Source organism: Scyliorhinus torazame, chromosome 23, assembly GCF_047496885.1.
Source record: "Scyliorhinus torazame isolate Kashiwa2021f chromosome 23, sScyTor2.1, whole genome shotgun sequence".
Classification (NCBI taxonomy): Eukaryota; Metazoa; Chordata; class Chondrichthyes; order Carcharhiniformes; family Scyliorhinidae; genus Scyliorhinus; species Scyliorhinus torazame.
Window position 1 is genome coordinate 66,119,808 of NC_092729.1, and position 17,141 is coordinate 66,136,948.

Below are 17,141 nucleotides of genomic sequence, written 5' to 3' on the forward strand. Positions count from 1 at the left end.
CAGCTATTGGAGAGGTCCCGAAACAGATTTAGTAAGGAGCGGTGTAAAACAGATCCCTTCATATGTTAGATCACGAGGGTCAAAGCAAGAGACGTGTACCCACAATGCCCAAGTTGATATCAAACATTATGTTGTGAAGGGGGGTGGTGATGTAAGAAATTAGAATGGGACAAAGAGTTAAAACGTTGAGAAAGTTGTGTTCTGGTACATTGTTTGAACAAAGGTAGTGTAGGATTGTGTAACTGCAGGTCTGGGCTGCGCCCGTCCAGGTTCTGCAGAACAATTAACCCTTTCAGGACACGTGTTATTTTTTAAAAAAAATAACACCTCCACACAGCTTTTGCGTTTTCAATGCAGATTCTTAAAACATAAGATCGCAGGAAGGGTTTTGAAAGATTAACGAACCAACGGCAACCTCAACCATAGCTGGATGGCACCTCATCAAATTGTTGAGAAGCAGAAATGAAGCATTTTACCACAAGAATAATGTGGACAGGCCGTCTGCTGTTTTTCTTACTGGCTTACAGCGTAGAGGTTACAGGAACATCGACTGGACTGGATTTCAGAACAAAGGCTTTGCCCAAATATTCTCTTAACAGGTGCTAGCCGGTGAGAATATGTTACAATTTAAGCACTGCAAGCTTATTATAATTTCCGCCGAGATCATTTCATAGTGCAGTACACACATATTGTACGCACATCCCAGACTTGGAGACATGTATACATTTTCCTGGATCGGAGGCCAGGGACACTGTGGCGAGTGACTCACATCCTAATTCACCACAGATGTCCATGGTGTGATAGAATTCTCTCCACTTGCCTGTATTAGTGCTGCTCCACAAACAATCAAGAGGCTCGACTTCACGGATGACAATGTAATCCGTTTGATCGATAACCAATCGTCAAATGTCACTCTCTCCACCATCGCAGGACAGTATCCTTTATCATCTGAATATTCATTTCAGGAGCTCTTGGAAGCTCATAGGAGAAAACCTCCCAAGATCTCTAACGCTCCCAATCCAGAACAGCAGGAGCAACGTACACATTAGATCAGACCACCTGAAAGTTCCCTGACAAGCCGCTCACCATCTTAACTTATAAATGTAATACCGTTCCTTTATTGTCTCTCGGTCACATTTCTGGGACTTCCTGACTGGGAGGGGATGGGCCTCATGCTTCACCTCTTCAGATTCCGTGCAATCTCATGTTAGAAATGGCGCATGCTCCATGAAGCAGTCTTGAAGATTTTCAGTCGAATGATAGCAGTGTTTCAGTGGTGAGATCACCAGGAGTGCTGGTGCACCGACACCACATGGACACAGTTCAGCACCATTTTATCAAGGGAAAGAAGGGACTGCCATGAATGAAAAAGTACAAACATAAAAACTGTACCTCGCCTTGTCAAGGTATAAGGAACCTCTTTTAAATCCATATCTGAACATTGCGTCCCTTTAATTCCTGTCTAGCTGGCTGGTCCAGCATTGCAAAATTAGGGTTTAAACGGCTGGCTTTCGGTTTTGACCCCCGCCCCCCCCCCCCTTCAGCCCCCGTGCTTTATATGTTCGTTGAACTGGCCCAAAGTAATTCCCCTCCATGTTGTGTTCTGTGTGACAGGGTCACGTGAAATACCTTTGATGGACTTGGCCGGGAGCCCCTTGGCGCTTTTGGAATTGCTGGTCTTGTTCGATTCTCGATTGATATTGCTGCAGTCCCTCAGAACCTCTGGAAAAAAAGGCAGGATCCATTTTGGTTTTCATTCTCTGACAGTAAGCCTCGATTGTCGCTATCACCTCACTCCCTGTCAAGTTTTAATGCTTCCAGCCAGCCTGTGGAAGTGCCAGTGGAGGCTAAAGATCTCTTTCAGTTAAGGACTTGTGCCTGACCACCTTCTTCTTCCTGCACAACGTGGGAGCTGTTAGCAAGTAATCCAATTGATTATGATTAGGCAACTATGAGACCAGAGATCTGAATTCACTCTCACCTGTTGAATTCTTCCTGAGGTTACAGAACAGAGAGAGGGGCTGTTTTACAACCCATTCAAGGCGTTCCTCTTCAGAACTTCAGTGTCACTCGGTGAGGGCTGGTTTTCCATCTGGTGGCCCTGACATAGAATTGCACAGACTTGAGGGGAATCTTCTCTGTCAAGCCCAAGTCACTGAAAGTCAAGGCAATGTCCCAGGCGAAGCATTGTCACCTGGGCGTTCAAAGTGAAGCCAAATACTAGAACATGCAAACCAATCGATGGTACACAACACCTCGCATTCTGAGGTCACCAACTGCAAAAGCCGCTATGTCAGCAGCCAAGATTATCATATCTCGTCCTGTTTAATTCCCATTATTTACATCCTTCCGCTTCCCCACTGTGTGACTTTCTTGTGGAAGTGTAGGGTGGAAGGGGTGTGATGGGACTAATTGGATCAGCGGACTGTTGCTCGATTATTACCAGGATATATTTATCTCTGCTAATGTTATGAATAAACTGTTTCTTTATGTTTTTTCTGAGAAATCTGGTGCCTGTATGTCATTGTTGCATTCTTGAATCAAATAACTCAGGAAAACATCCAGATTATTGGTGAATTCACGTACTTTGGGGCTCTGGAGCCTGTGGGGTTGTAAACTACCGCGCACTAGCCGACGGTGTCACATCGAAGGACCTTAGATCGTCCTTAGCACGTTGAAAACAATGCCTTGTCTTTCTGACACATGGTCACTTTTACGTGGGGACTCCGTCTGTCAATTTTCAAAGTGCAATTTCCGACATATTGTACAGTGATAATTTGCATTTCATCAATTTAACTGGTGAATAATTTTGGCTCGGATTCACTGTATTGTTCCCCTGACCTTCGTCCAAATAATGTTCTCTTCTGCCTTCACATGGGAGTGCAGAAAAGTTTCAATGGAGGAAGGGTGACACATTGAAGCGTGTAATGTTCCTCAACATTCCCTATCATTCCTGAGTAGGATCCACAATATGAGTGCTGTCTATTCAGTACGACTTATATACAAGTATGGAATAAACCCAGACGTGAGCCAACTAAATGTACTTATTGAGTACAAATCATTGAATGGAAGAAACGGTGCCCTCATGTATATGATTTCCACCATGGGCAGAGTGCAATTTGAATGAAAACCAACATTGTTTGAACCATGAACTGCTCACTATTTGAGCAGTTATTTAATTCTTTATTTGAATTGTAGAAGTGTGCATCAATACTGTATGAAACTTCCCATAGATTCGCTGAACTCTATATCAATGGACAGTTCTATGAAGTGGACAATTTAGGATGTGCAGGTGACGTAGATTGGCCATGATATATTGCCCCACATCGTCCAAAGAAATGCAGATTAGGTGGACTGACGACGCCAGATTGACCCTAAGTGTCCAAAAGTGTTCAGGTTAGGTGGACTGACCCCGCTAAAGTGCCCCTTAGTGTCCAAAGATGTGCTGGTTAGGTGGAGTGGTCATCAGAAATTGTCACTTAGCATCCAAAGATGTGCAGGTTAGCTGGAGTTACCAGTCTAAATTGACCCTTTGTGTCCAAAGGTGTGCAGGTTAGGACGATTGGCCATGCTAAATGTTCTCTTCGTGTTCAAAGATCCTCTGATTAAACTGATTGGCCGCGCCGAATTAACCCTTAGTGTCCAACGGTGTGCGGTTTACGTGGGGTTACGTGGATAGCTTGGTGGAATGGGCCTAGGTGTGGTGCTATTTTAGCTTGTCGGTGCAGTTTCGATAGGCCGGATTTCCCCCTTCCCATCTGCAACTTAGTGGTTCTATGCTTTATGTTTAAAGAACACAGGTTTCCAGCAAACCAAAACTCAGTGCGGCAAATGGGCCATGGAACTCCATAATTAGTTTATACAGTGAGCATGACGAACGGTTTTCCTTTGTAGAAGGAATCCTAAGTAGGAAAAAAACACACATTTCATATTTAGTCAAACCATTTATCAGAGAACACGGGATACACATGCTCGCACAGGGAACAGGAGTAATCTTGAACGTTCTTTGGAAAGGTCTGTCTAGAATGGCTCACTGGAAGTTGCAATGCTGCTGCCGGTAAAGTTTATTTAGCTTTGGGCACCTCTACTCAGATTCTGCTCATTTTTATCAATTACATTCCACGGATCTAAGGCATTCCATACAAGAACCTACGTATACAGTTCTCGTCTTTCTGCCACTTCTGAGTGAGCACCTTCCCTACGTCGACCCTTTCCAAACTGGTCTGTTTGGAAGACGTCGGTTGGGTCCCTGCACGGTTTGGTGCTCAGCTGATTGATCTCGGAGTTTTGGATCTGATTGCAAACCCCCTTATCGTTTAGCGGAATCGTTCCAAGTATTGTCAAATTGTGGCCCGTGGAAATTACGTCTCTCTATCTCTATGTCTCCCTCTCCCTCTCTGGGTGATTTGGAGAGGAAGCTTCAGAAAAGGGAAGCAGCTCTGGAACAAACCTGGCGTCAGAGGAACTGTTTGCGCAAACTCTCTCGCAACCGCACTGCTCTATAAAGGGGCTCCGAGCAAGTGCCGAGCAGAGGCATTGAAGGCATCACACCCACTGCACTTACTGGTCCAGGCACCATCGCTGCTCGTCCTAAATCTCAAGAAGCTCTTTCCCTCTTCGGTCCTGGTCTTCGATTGTGGTTGTCGATTGTGGTCTTCAATTGTCGTTTTTGATTGTGATCTTCAATTGTGGCCTTCGATTGCGGCCTTCTCACAAGGGGAGCTCGATGGATCCCAACTCCTCCTTCAGCAACGTGACCTGCCACCCGGCTGTCGTCAACTACCGCTACTTTGGCGCCCTGCTGGGGATCCTGGTGACGGCCGTGGGGACCGTGGGCAACGTCATGACCGTGCTGGCCTTCGCCACGGACAGGAGGATCCGCACCCGCCTCAACGTGCTCATCCTCAACCTAACGGTGGCCGACCTCATCTACTGCGCCTTCCTCCAGCCGGTGACGACCGACACCTACGTCCACTTCGCTTGGCGGCAGGGCGCGACCATGTGCCGGGTCTTCGGCCTGGTCCTCTTCCTGGCTAACTCCGTCTCCATCTTCAGCCTGATCCTCATCGCCATGAGCCGCTACGTCCTCATCTCGGACACCCGGAGGTTTGGCCGGGTCTTCTCCCGCCGCACGATGCCCTTCTTCGTCGCCCTTAGCTGGCTGTTGGGCCTGGCACTCTTCGGGCCCCTCTGGAATATCTATGTCTTCCTTCCGTCCGTCTGCACGTGTAGCTTCCACCGGGAGCGCGGGAGGCCTTACACCACCATCCTCACCATTTTCATGTTTGGCCTGGGCCTGGGCTGCATCGGGATCTTCTACTTTCTCATCCATCGTAAGGTGAAGGCGGTGGATCAGGCTCTGAAGGGTCATCGATTAGAGGCCGAAGGGGGCGGAAGGATTCCCAATGCGGCCCATGCCTCCGCCGCCGACAGCGGGATCGCTGACGGACCCAGCGTCAATTCCTTGTCCGGGGAGGCGGCCGCGCGGTCGACAGATGCCACCAACGCCGATGTCGCGGCCCCCAGCGGCGAAATTGCTCCCCAGGGCGGGGAGTGCGCGACCTCTAGCTCCCAGTCCAAGAGGAGCAGCAGTGGCGAATTTCAGAAGGTCACCCGCATGTGCTTCGCCATGTTCCTCGTCTACGTGACCTGCTACTTCCCCTTCTGCTTCCTGCATGTGGTGGACGGGAAGAAGCGGGCCCCCGTTCTCGTGCACATGGTGGCCGCCAACTTCACCTGGTTGAATAGTTGCATCAACCCCATACTCTACGCCATAATGAACCGGCAGTTCAAGGACGCCTACTGGGGGGTCTTCCGCAAGGCTGCCAAACTATTCACCCGCCCGGGGAGGCAGTAGGACGTTCTTCCTCCCCCTCCCTTCATCCCATCCAAGTGCCTGCTACAGAGGAACAGGAGGAGACCATTCAGCCCCTGTCCTTCAGGCTGTTGTACAGGAACAGGAGGGGGCCATTCAGCCACTCTCCTCCATGCTGTTACACATGAGCAGGTGAAGTTAAATCAGCCCCTCTACTCCTCAAACCTGTTACACAGGAGCAGGAGGAGGCCAATCAGCCGCCACTCCTCAAACCTGTTACACAGGAAAAGGAGGAGGCTATTCAGTCCCCCTCCACAGGCATGTTTCAAAGTAACAGGAGGAGCCCATTCAGCTTCCTCTCCTCCCCGTCGAACTTGTTACACAGGAAAAGGAAGGACGCCATTCACTCCCCCATTCCACCAGCATGTTGCAAAATAACAGGAGGATTCCATGCAGCTTCCCCTCCTCCTCGTCGAGCCTGTTACACATGAGTAGGAGGAGGCCATTTTCTGCCCTCTACCTCCCATCCTCGACCCTGGTAAGTTAGCATTTTAAATTACATTGAGTACCGTCGCTCGTGGGATCTTGCTGTGCGCAAATGGACAGCCCCGTCACAGGCAGCCACACTTAATAAGGACTACGCTGTCTGATCAATCGCTTTCTGAAATCCGGAGGGAAGAGAGGGGCTGACGGAATACAGGGTGAGAGAGAGAGAGAGAGAGAGACGGACAGACAGACAGACAGAGACAGATAAAGTGAAAAAGATAGGAAGAGAGAGGGCGACAGAGGGGAAAGAGAGGTATTGGGAGAGGTAGAAAGACACACAGAGAAAGAGACAGAGGCGGATAGAGACACAGAGATACAGTGTGTGTATGCATGTGTGTATGAGAGGGAGAGAGAGAGAGAGAAAGACACATAGACAGACGAGGCAGGGAGAGGCAGTGAGAGAGAGAGACAGGGAGGCATAGAGAGAGAGCGAGAGAGAGATAGATGGGAGGGGATAGAGTAAGGGAGATAAAGAGAGAAAGAGAGAGAGGGAGAGAGAGAGAGAGCGATTTACAGAGAAAGAAGAGAGAGAGAGAGCGGTGGCCGGCAACGGCCAGATCCAATAAAGTGAAAGTGTGGCTATATTCCATTTGCAATTGCAAGTGAGGAAATAGTGGACAGAAGTGCAGTAAAAGATGAAAACTCATATCGTTGTGGTTAGCATATGAGCAAGAACAGAGTATTAGCAAATTAACGGGGAGTTCTGGATATTTTTGGATATAATCCAATGGAAGAAGACTGAAGAATGTAATGGCGGAGATGGATCAATGTGCCCGTGTACATGAGTCATAAAGAAATACACTGAAGGTACAATAAATTGCGAGGAACAACAATGAACTCTTGTTCTTGGACGATTGAGTAGAATGGCAAAAATAAACTTTTTATGGAACTCCACAGAGCAACTGTAACCCTGTAACTTGCATTAGCTGCAGATCAGAGAAGTTTCACTGACTCCCACGATGAAGATGTTGGCTTGTGGGGGAAAGCAGAGTCAGTTGGGCCTAAAGTTAATGGCGCTGAGAAGAATGGAAAGTGATTGTATAGAAGCACAAACATTTCAGAGGGTGTTAGACAGGCTCGGTGTTGAGAGAATGTTCACAACAAGTGGGGAAATATTTTTAGTGGGCGCAGTATACAACCAAGATTAACCCATTTAAATGGAGTGGAGGACATTTCTCACCGAGTGTACGACATTCGATCATTTAATGCATTCAAGCCTGTGTTGCACAATGTTTTATATTTCAACCATAGAATCCATAGAACTCCTGAGGCTGCCATTTGGCCGATCAAGTCTCCAGCGACACCTCCGATAGAGCCTGACACCAAGGCCCACTGCCCCCCTCTTTCCATAGCCCCACCTAAGCTGCACATCTGCCCTAGACGTTTTGATATATGGCAACTGGAAGTGAAATTCTGATCACAATGACTGCAACATTTTCAGCGTTAGTTTTGGCCCACTCTCCAGATCCATAGCTCAGTGACGTGCATAGCTCCAGCAAACTGCATGAGGAAGTTGTTTTATTAACTACTGCCGGGTGTGACCATTGCTTGAATTATTCGGGAACAGTGTTTAGTTGTTTAAGTGATAAAGGCAACAATTCGCCAAATATCACACAGTGTCTTTAGGCGACCAGAAACCTGGAGACAAGGCACAAAAATCAGCCAATATTGTGGTCAGTATTAGAGACGACAGCAGTACAAGTTGGGTGTCACAGTGGAAAAAATAGTGGTTTCAACTCGAAGATGCTTTAGTTGAAAGAAAGAGGAACTTCGCCACTAGCAGGAAGGACGGTGACTCAGAACTAACAGGATATCCCAAAATATATTCATCAAAACATTTTGCACTGGGTTCACGTTCTGCCCTCTAATTTAACTTTTAAAATCTCCTGCTAGCACTCGTTCACGAATGCACCCCGTCGATGCCAAATACCCCAACCCATTACCTGGTCCAGCTTGAAAGCAGATTACCATTTGATTGCCTCTCCTAAGCGAAACAGTGGTGCTGGAGGCCAAAAGGCCTGTACAACTATGTTTGTAACTGCCAATTCCTTGCATGTTCACTTCACAGCAGTTTTGTCACCACACTTGCCCATTGCTTTATTTCTGTGGCTTTGGGACACTTAACTGATTGATCGTCACAGAGGGCATTCAGAGCCAGCCAGACTCGACTGCATCCAAGCAACGCACAGGTCAACAGACTCCCAACTTCCATTCGATGATTGTCCCATCCTCCAAAACATGTCATAGAGTGAGCAGAGTCCGTCTGTTACCAGGCTCATTCAGATCCAACACTCTAACTCTATTTCTCTGCATAGACGCTGCCGGACTTGCTGAACCTATCCAGAATTTTCTGTATTAATATAACATGGAGACATCACCAAGCTTAAAGCCGAGAAGTCAGAGTTGACCTAAAAATATGAGCTGTGGAATTGAGAAGGTATTTTCTCCCAGCGAGAGGACAGAATACTCAATATGATACTTCGTGGAATAGTTGGGACTGATAAAAGTCATGTAATTTAAATGAGATTTGTGAGTCTTTGATATAAAAGATTATGCGGAAGTGGGAATAAAGTTGGATGAACCAAGGGTTCGGCTTCGGCCTCTTTATTTGTAGTAAATGCAAATATATTGAATTGGTATCAGGCGTGAAACGTTCCAAAATGTATTAACTGCAAGTCTGTGCATTCAGCTTCGGAACCTTTCACATGTAACCCAATGTAATTTAAACCTTACACACGGAGCAGTGTAAACGAGTAACTAATTTGTTTGAACATAAATCGTCAATAGATAATATGTCAAAACTGTTCATATATCTTCAGCTGTGCGAAATCTGGAGGGAAAATAAATATGTTTAATATCGAAGCAAGAATTTGAAAATGTAAGTGGTGTCTGGAAAAGGTTACACCAAAAGGTGTTGCTTCAGCACAGAGGCTCTTCATCGAGAAAAATAAGACGTTTAACGCTAACATAATGAAAATGGCACCGGAGCCAATATTGGAGCTGAGCACATTGGAACAATATTTGTATCTGTAATCTTTGGATAATTAATACACCTTGTCATTAATCAATTCCCTACTGGGTGATGGGGATAGGGTGGAGGTGTTGACCTTGGGTAGGGTGCTCTTTCCAAGAGCCGGTGCAGACTCGATGGGCTGAATGGCCTCCTTCTGCACTGTAAATTCTATGATCACCACAGTTACAATCTAAATATTAAAGGGCCCCATGGCAGGCTTCCAACAAAGAGCCAACATGGGCATATGAAATAGAAAGTATATTCGGCAACACTATTGCTTTTTTTCCGGAACTTAAGTGGCAGAATAGATCGGAGGAGCCCCTGAATGTGATGCATTTGCATTTTCAGGCGGATCTGAGTAACGTCCAACACAGGTTAATGAGCAACATTTGGGTTAATTGGGATTTGCAATGATACACTGGCATGGATTCAAAAAAGTATAAAATACATAATCGAAATATAGCAATACGTGGGTGATTGTCAAGTTACCGGAGCATGGTTAAAATGGGGCAACCCTCGCATCTCGACTTGGGCTCCAACTGCTCACATTATATGTAAAGGTCTTTGATGTGGAGAGGGTGGGGGTGTGTTTAGATATCAATAGTTCGTTCCAATTATTCTGCTGGCATAGACGTAGATGGGTATATCATCAGTGATTTCAATGTAAGGAGGTATCAAGGGATTCAGGCAGGCTCAAAGACTATTGATGATTACGACGATGGACAATGATGTGGAAACATGTAATGTTATCATTAAAGAAAAGGGAGCAGAGAAAAACTGAGAGTATTTCCAAAGTCGTGAGAGGTTGTGGAGGCTTGATATCCGAAGGGACTTGCATATCAGTGCTTATATGTAACTACATGCTAACATGCGGATTCAGCAATCAACTGGGAAGGCAGAATTATGCTGGCCTTCATTGCAAGACGATGTGAGTACAGAAATGTACACGTTTTGCTGTAATTGCATCGAGCCATTGTAAGACAACACCTGGACCACCGAGTACAGTTTGGGCTTCCTTAAGTAAAGGAGCATAAATGTGTAAACGAGATTGCACAGCATCGATTTTATAGGATGATCTATCCTGTAGTGTGGGTGTTCTCCCACGCGAAATTGAGGATACTGGAGTTATTTTCTATAGTAATAAATATTACAGCACCGGGTTAATGTCCAACAGGTTTGTTTGGAATCACTATCTTTCGGAGCACAGCTCCTTCAGACTCACCTGATGCTTCGGAGCGAAAGCCAGTGATTCCAAATATACCTGTTCAGGCGGATCTGAGAAACGTCCAACGCAGGTTAGTGAGCATCCCAGTCTACATTGTGGTTTAATGCTATAGTCTAGAGTAGCGAAAAATGAGAAATTATCTAATTGAAACAGGCATTACTTTCCAGAACACTAAAGGGCAGATGCAGAATGCAAGTTTCCCCCAGCCTGAGGATATATCCCCAAATTACAATGCGACCATTTTAGACATAGACGAGGAAGAAACACTTTCCTCAATGTGTTGAGAATCTACCACAGAAAGTTCTGCAGGCTCAGTCAAACAAGAACAAAGAACAAAGAAATGTACAGCACAGGAACAGGCCCTTCGGCCCTCCAAGCCCGTGCCGACCATGCTGCCCGACTAAACTACAATCTTCTACACTTCCTGGGTCCGTATCCCTCTATTCCCATCAGATTCATGTGTTTGTCAAGATGCCCCTTAAATGTCACTATCGTCCCTGCTTCCACCACCTCCTGCGGTAGCGAGTTCCAGGCACCCACTACCCTCAGTCATTGAACATATTCAAGACAGATGCCGACATATTTCTCGATCTGAAAGATTACCGGGATAACAAGATTGTGGGGGAACATTGCGGTGTTCTACCGGGTCAGCCATGATGCAGTTGAATGACGGTGTCGAAGCGAGGGGTGTGGAACGTTATAATTGTCAGAGATGGAGATGGGGAGAAAAATGCTGGGGACAGTTAAAAGTTGAAGCTCTGTTTCTTATGAAATACATTTGATATCTGCTCCTCTGCAGATAAATATCTCAGTGTTTTGCTCGTTTGCAGCAGGCGGGATGAGGAGATACAATTAATAAAAGTTTCCTGATCTGAACACTGACTAAATTATCCTTGAGGGTCGCTGAGAAGTACAGACAGCAAAGCATATCCTGCAAATGATCACAAAGTGAATGAGATTAGAACAAGACTAGAAAGTGCCATAAAACCTAGCAAGCATGCTGGTAGGGGTCAGTGTTACAATGGTAGTAAAAAGAATGAACATCAGAGAGGAAAACTGTAGTTTCAACTCGAAATTACAAAGAAAGGGGAACATGGCCACTGTCACGCAGTACACTGTCTCAGAACGAAAGAATTATGAAGTAAACAATGTCACAATGCTTTGAATATAACTTCTCAGACAAAGTTTGTACAACAGCATCAGAGGATGCAGATTCACAAATGTAAACCCCCAGCCTCCTCAAACTGTTCGACTTTGTCTGCAGACTCTGAGTGGGCTGCTGGATATGACGTCAGCGGTGAGACTGGCGGAGCTGCGCCCTCCTACCTGCGCTCCCTTGCCTGCATGGAACAGACGCAAAGGGGACCTGTCACCGCATTTGGCCGGTGCTTCCGTCAATACTGCAAGAGCTCTGAGCTGATTGGTAGGGCCAGCTTCTGCATTGACGAAAATGAGGAAACTTCGCAGACACGCGCCGAATGATCAATATCGAATTAAAATAAGCTATCAGAATCTGCTTTATTTGCTTTTAGTCATTTGTATACTTTTCGAAAGAAGTATTGTGCCTTGAAGACCACAGCAGCGAGAGGATATTTGTTGTATTTATTTGTTGTATTTAGTTCATATTTATTCCACCAAACAAAATATACTCATTCAGCAGCGTGCAATTATTGAACATTCCCCGAATGGCCCCTAACCCAGAAAGAGGGAAAAACATGTCGCAGAATAATGTACAGATTGGCGGATACCATGAAACCACAGTACTGTTCAGAACAAAGCGGATAGGACATGAGGAGATTGAAAGATTAACTCTGAGCACTCTGAGCCCTGCTGTACAGTTTGAAGGGTGTTAGTGTTTGTTCATTTTTCAGAATTACATCTGTGATATTCTCAGCTGCAGCAGACTAAAAAGGCGAGTGAAATACATGCACATTCTGTGAAATTATCTCAGTCTGAACATTGTGCCCTGTGTCTGATTTAGTTGTGATGAAATCACAGATTGATATCCTTGTTTCAATAACATTTAGATCATGCAGCTAAACCGGGCACGATTTGCTGATAACCTCCTGCTAATAATGAGAGCATGCGAATGGAAGTAACCTGAAGATCTGTTTTGAAGATTACTTTAGCAGCTTGCAAATATTCTACAAATTGTTCCAGACTCATTTATGAAATGAAACAGATTATCTCTGTGTCTCCATGAAATATCACGAGAATTGTGAATAGATATGTTAGATTGCTCCTGAAGATGAGAAAACACACTTACTGGATTCTCCCGACACCAGTGAAGAGTTTCACCTCTGCCATGACATACAGTTCCTCCAATTACTCTTGGGACATATTAAATGAAAGCGGGTAAATGGAGTTGAAATCAGCCATGATTGAATGGTGCCGTGGACTCGATGGGCCGAATGGCCTTACTTCCGCTCCCATGTCTTATGGTCTTATCTATCTACCTATCTATCTAGCTAGCTATTTACCTATCTATGAATCTTCTTTCTCTCCCTGTCTCCCTCTTCTCTCTGTCTCTATCTATCTAACTCTCTCTATCTATCTATCTACCTATCTGTCTGTCTATCTATCTATCTAACTACTATCTATCTATCCATCTAGATCGCTCTCCTCTATCTAAACCTCTAATTTGTCCTTTGGAACGCCTCGATTAAATCTGGGTTGGTAAATGTGTTCGAGACTGAGAGAGACAGCCTTGGACAGCGCAGTGTTTTGCGGAGCATCCGCAGAGCTCCAGTGACGCAGGTTCGTTACCGGCCTCGGGTGACTGTCGTGTGGAGTTTGTACTTGCTCCACGTGTCTGCGTGGGTTTCCTCCGGGCGCTCCGGTTTCGTCCCACATGCCAAAGATGTGCAGGTTAGGTGGATTTACCATGCTAAATTGCCCCTTAATGTCCAATCGTTTGGGTTGGGTTCCGGGGATTGTACGAGGACAGGATGCTCTTTTGGGGGGTCGGGGTGGACTCGATCGGTTGAGTGGCCCGCCTCTGCACTGGGGATTCTCGGATTCAATGACGAATTTTTGATCAGTGAGGGATTCGAGCGTTACTGAGACTAAGACGGGAAAGTACAAGTTGGGGTTTATCTCATTCGATCGGCCACGGCCACTGAATGGCCGAGCGGCCGACGTCCGCTCCGGCCTCTTGTGGTTTGACGGGGATCTTGGACGTGAACATTCATGTCCAACTGCAAATATTGCAATTTTGTGCAACGCGTTTCGTAAAACAAGACTTCACGAACAATGCAATATCGAACCCTTTATCTACCCCGCCACGCCTCTCTCCGAGAAGCACCTGAGATCCTCGGAGACTTTCAACAGACAAACTAGAGTCCAATGGTCCAGACTGAAAGCCACATTCCTTTGGGTCACTTTCACCTCCTGGCTCTTGCAAACACCAGCCTTTTCCAAAACAGCCTCCCCGAACATGCGCCGGAATGTGGCGGCGAGGGGCTTTTCACAGTAACTTCATTTGACGCCTACTTGTGACAATAAGCGATTTTCATTTCATTTTCATTTCATTCATTTTCAAACAATGCACATTAAAAGAAAAACATGACCACTGCAATCGAACACACTATTACCGCAGGGTTTTAACCCTTTAATTGCCCCAATACGTCGAACCCAATGTTCCTAAAATCATCCATTCGGCGTGGAAGGAGAAGTGTGATCGACAGTCCACTCTCACAAATCCCCGAAAGGGCTTACCGAAAAATGGTGGACATTGGACTACTCGGTTGAGCAGTCGATGGTGATGATGGTGCACTGGCACACGGAATAGGAAGTTCAATAGCTCTCTTTAATTCCGTCAGACTGGGAGGAAAGGATACCGCGCTCCAGGATTGATTTCTGAAGACATGAGGATATGTGGCTGGATTCTTTGTTTGTGGACCACGCATCACGAAATCGGCCCATCGGAGGCGGAGCATCGCGGGTGGGGCCGATAATGAGATACGAACGCGGTTGCAACTATGTGCGGGACGTGTCGCAATGACGCCGATTTGGACATCGCGATTCAGCGCTAAACCGGCGCACGCTGCAATTTCGGCGTCGGAGCTATTCTCCCCCCCCCCCCCGCCCACCCCCCGCCATTGCCCTGCCTGGTTTCGGCGTCAGGAACTATTCTCTGCCCGATCGCCGTTTCCGATTTTGATGTCGAGCAATGGAGAATCCCGCCCAGGGCTTATTAAAACAAAACTGTATTACCACCGCAGCATTAAAATATCTTTAATATCACACCAGAAAATAACTCGCAATTACCCCTAATCAATGCCAATTAACACAGCGCCCTAGTAATCCTTAACTGCTATCGTTACTTTCACTCAGACGGCCAAACCATCTCGCCTCTCAATCCACTTTGCGATGCAGTGAGCGCTCGGGAACACATGTTGTATGAAGATGTCCATAGAGACTGTTTTCAAAGGTCGACTTGAACCCCTGACAGAACAACGCAGAATGTCTGGCCGTATTTTTTCAGGAGCCTCTCGACTCGCCTACCAACCACAAAACTAAAACTGAACCTCCCCACCGGACTGCTTGACCCGCAGGCTCCTCCCGTTCACGTCATCATCTCCCGAAACCTAACACTGTCTCTAATTAACTACTCCTCAAGGGACCCTCTCAATAGATTTCAAAACCCGTTAGCCCAAACGTTTCATTGATGCTGTAATTGTATCTGGATCCCAGGATTACTACATGTGTGGGAACGTCGTGTAAAAAGAAATTGTTCATTGTTCCAACTTGTTCCCACTTCTTGAGGTCAGATTTATTGTCAACGTTCAGATACTGCTGATAAACTGTCTCTCTTGCAAGTTCTCCCATCTGGTCTATGCCCATGCATGATCGGCGAAGTGGCTGAACGATAGACGGCCGCAGAGCTTCCGGTGCCGTGGCCTGGCTGGCTCGGGCAATGAACCCGCAGGCGGTGGCCAGCTGGTCCTGGGGTAAGACGAAAAAGGCCTCGCGCTTCCGAGAACTGAATGGGGCCAGTTTCAAATGATGGTTTCCACTTCGTTTCTAGTGGACTTTGTCGTCGTTCCTTCCTCGCTCAATTTTGAGAACCGTCTTCAGGAAAGGTTCATGCCACACAATTCGCAGGCAGCGACCATCTCCAACAAGAGAGGACCGAACCATCTTCCCTTGACATTCAATGGCATCACCATCACAGAATTTCCCCCTCCCCCACTGCCGACATTATGTGTGTTACCATTGATCAGAAACTGAACTGGCCCCAGCTGTATTAATACGGCGGCTACCACGGCAGGTCAGAAGCTGTGAATCCTGCGGAGCGGAACTCACCTCCTGACCCCTCCCCCTCCAGCCACTCCAAAGCCTGTCCGCCACCGACAAGGACACGAGCCAGGAGTGTGATGGGGTAGTCTCCATTCGCCTGGCCGAGCGCGGCTCCTAAGACTCTCAAGAAGCTCGACACCATCCTGGATGAAGGGGCCACGCCCGATTGTTCCCCATTCCACACATATTCCAACTCTCCGCCAGCGATGTACACTGGCAGCCGTGTGTACCATCTACAAGATGCACTGCAGCAACTCAACAAGTTTCCTTAGACAGCAACTTCCAAAACGACGTCCTCGACTGCTATTAGGGCAAATGCAAAACATACTCGGCAACCCCACCACCTGGATGCTCCCCTCGAAGTCACTGAACTCCCGGTCTTGGAAATATATCGGCACTGTTCCTGGATCAAACTCCTGGCACTCCCTCCTTAACAGCGCCGCGGATTAACCAAACCCAGTCGAGATGGCAACAGGTTCAAGAAGGCAGCTGACACACTGCCTTTGGAAACGCACCTGGGGATGGGCAACAGACTGTGGAGCTCTGCGGCAGCCCACGTCCCATTGATGGACTTTAATAAAAACGAGTTTGGTGTCAGCGAAGTCAATCCGTAGATACAAGAAGCCAGCGTCTGTCTTTGCTGGGTTAGGCAATCCACGATGAGTGCCCGATGTGGCGACCGAGTTACCTGGCTTGTCCTGGTCTGGTTCGAGATTGACCCGGGCAGGGTATGAGGTGTTTCGCTGATAGCATGGAGGCGAGCTGAGCTTGGGCCAACAATTCCCTGTCGAACTTAGTCCCTCATTCCAGGGGATGTATCCACTGTCATATAACGCTATTGACTCGGATTAAAGCACAGATTGACAATTTCCAAATCCCAATGACATTAGGATTAGGGCGACAGTGTGGGAAGGCATTAAAGAGGATTATCATCCATGGTCGTGTTGCACAGTACAGCACGTCGACAACCTGAATAGCCTACTCCTGTTCATATCTACCTGTCCTGGTAATGCATTATGGGGAACATGTAGATTGAGCTTTCCTCTGTATCTAACCCCGTGCTGCAGCTGGCCTGGGAGTGTTTGATGGGGACAGTGTAGAGGGAGCTTTCCTCTGTATCTAACCCCGTGCTGCAGCTGGCCTGGGAGTGTTTGATGGGGCAGTGTAGAGGACGATTTACTCTGTTTCTAACCCTGTGCTATACCTGTACTGGGAGTCTGATGGGGTCACTGAAGAGGGAT

At 46.9% G+C, this 17,141-nt stretch overlaps 1 protein-coding gene and 1 long non-coding RNA gene across 2 annotated transcripts; both read left to right on the forward strand.

The window, feature by feature from the left end:
- The first annotated feature begins 4,713 nt into the window (after positions 1–4,713).
- Positions 4,714–5,868, forward strand: LOC140399774 (G-protein coupled receptor 84-like). Its single transcript, XM_072489261.1, has one exon. The coding sequence runs from the start codon at positions 4,727–4,729 to the stop codon at positions 5,855–5,857; it is 1,131 nt and encodes a 376-aa protein (XP_072345362.1). The 5' UTR covers positions 4,714–4,726; the 3' UTR covers positions 5,858–5,868.
- A 234-nt stretch (positions 5,869–6,102) lies between these two features.
- LOC140399775 (uncharacterized) lies at positions 6,103–8,947 on the forward strand. Its single transcript, XR_011937865.1, has 2 exons — positions 6,103–6,353; positions 8,677–8,947. It is a non-coding gene; the product is annotated as an uncharacterized lncRNA (long non-coding RNA).
- The last annotated feature ends 8,194 nt before the right edge of the window (positions 8,948–17,141 follow it).

Coding starts and splice junctions, on each gene's coding strand:
- LOC140399774 (XM_072489261.1), top strand. CDS start 4,727: ATGGATCCCAACTCCTCCTTCAGCAACGTGACCTGCCACCCGGCTGTC.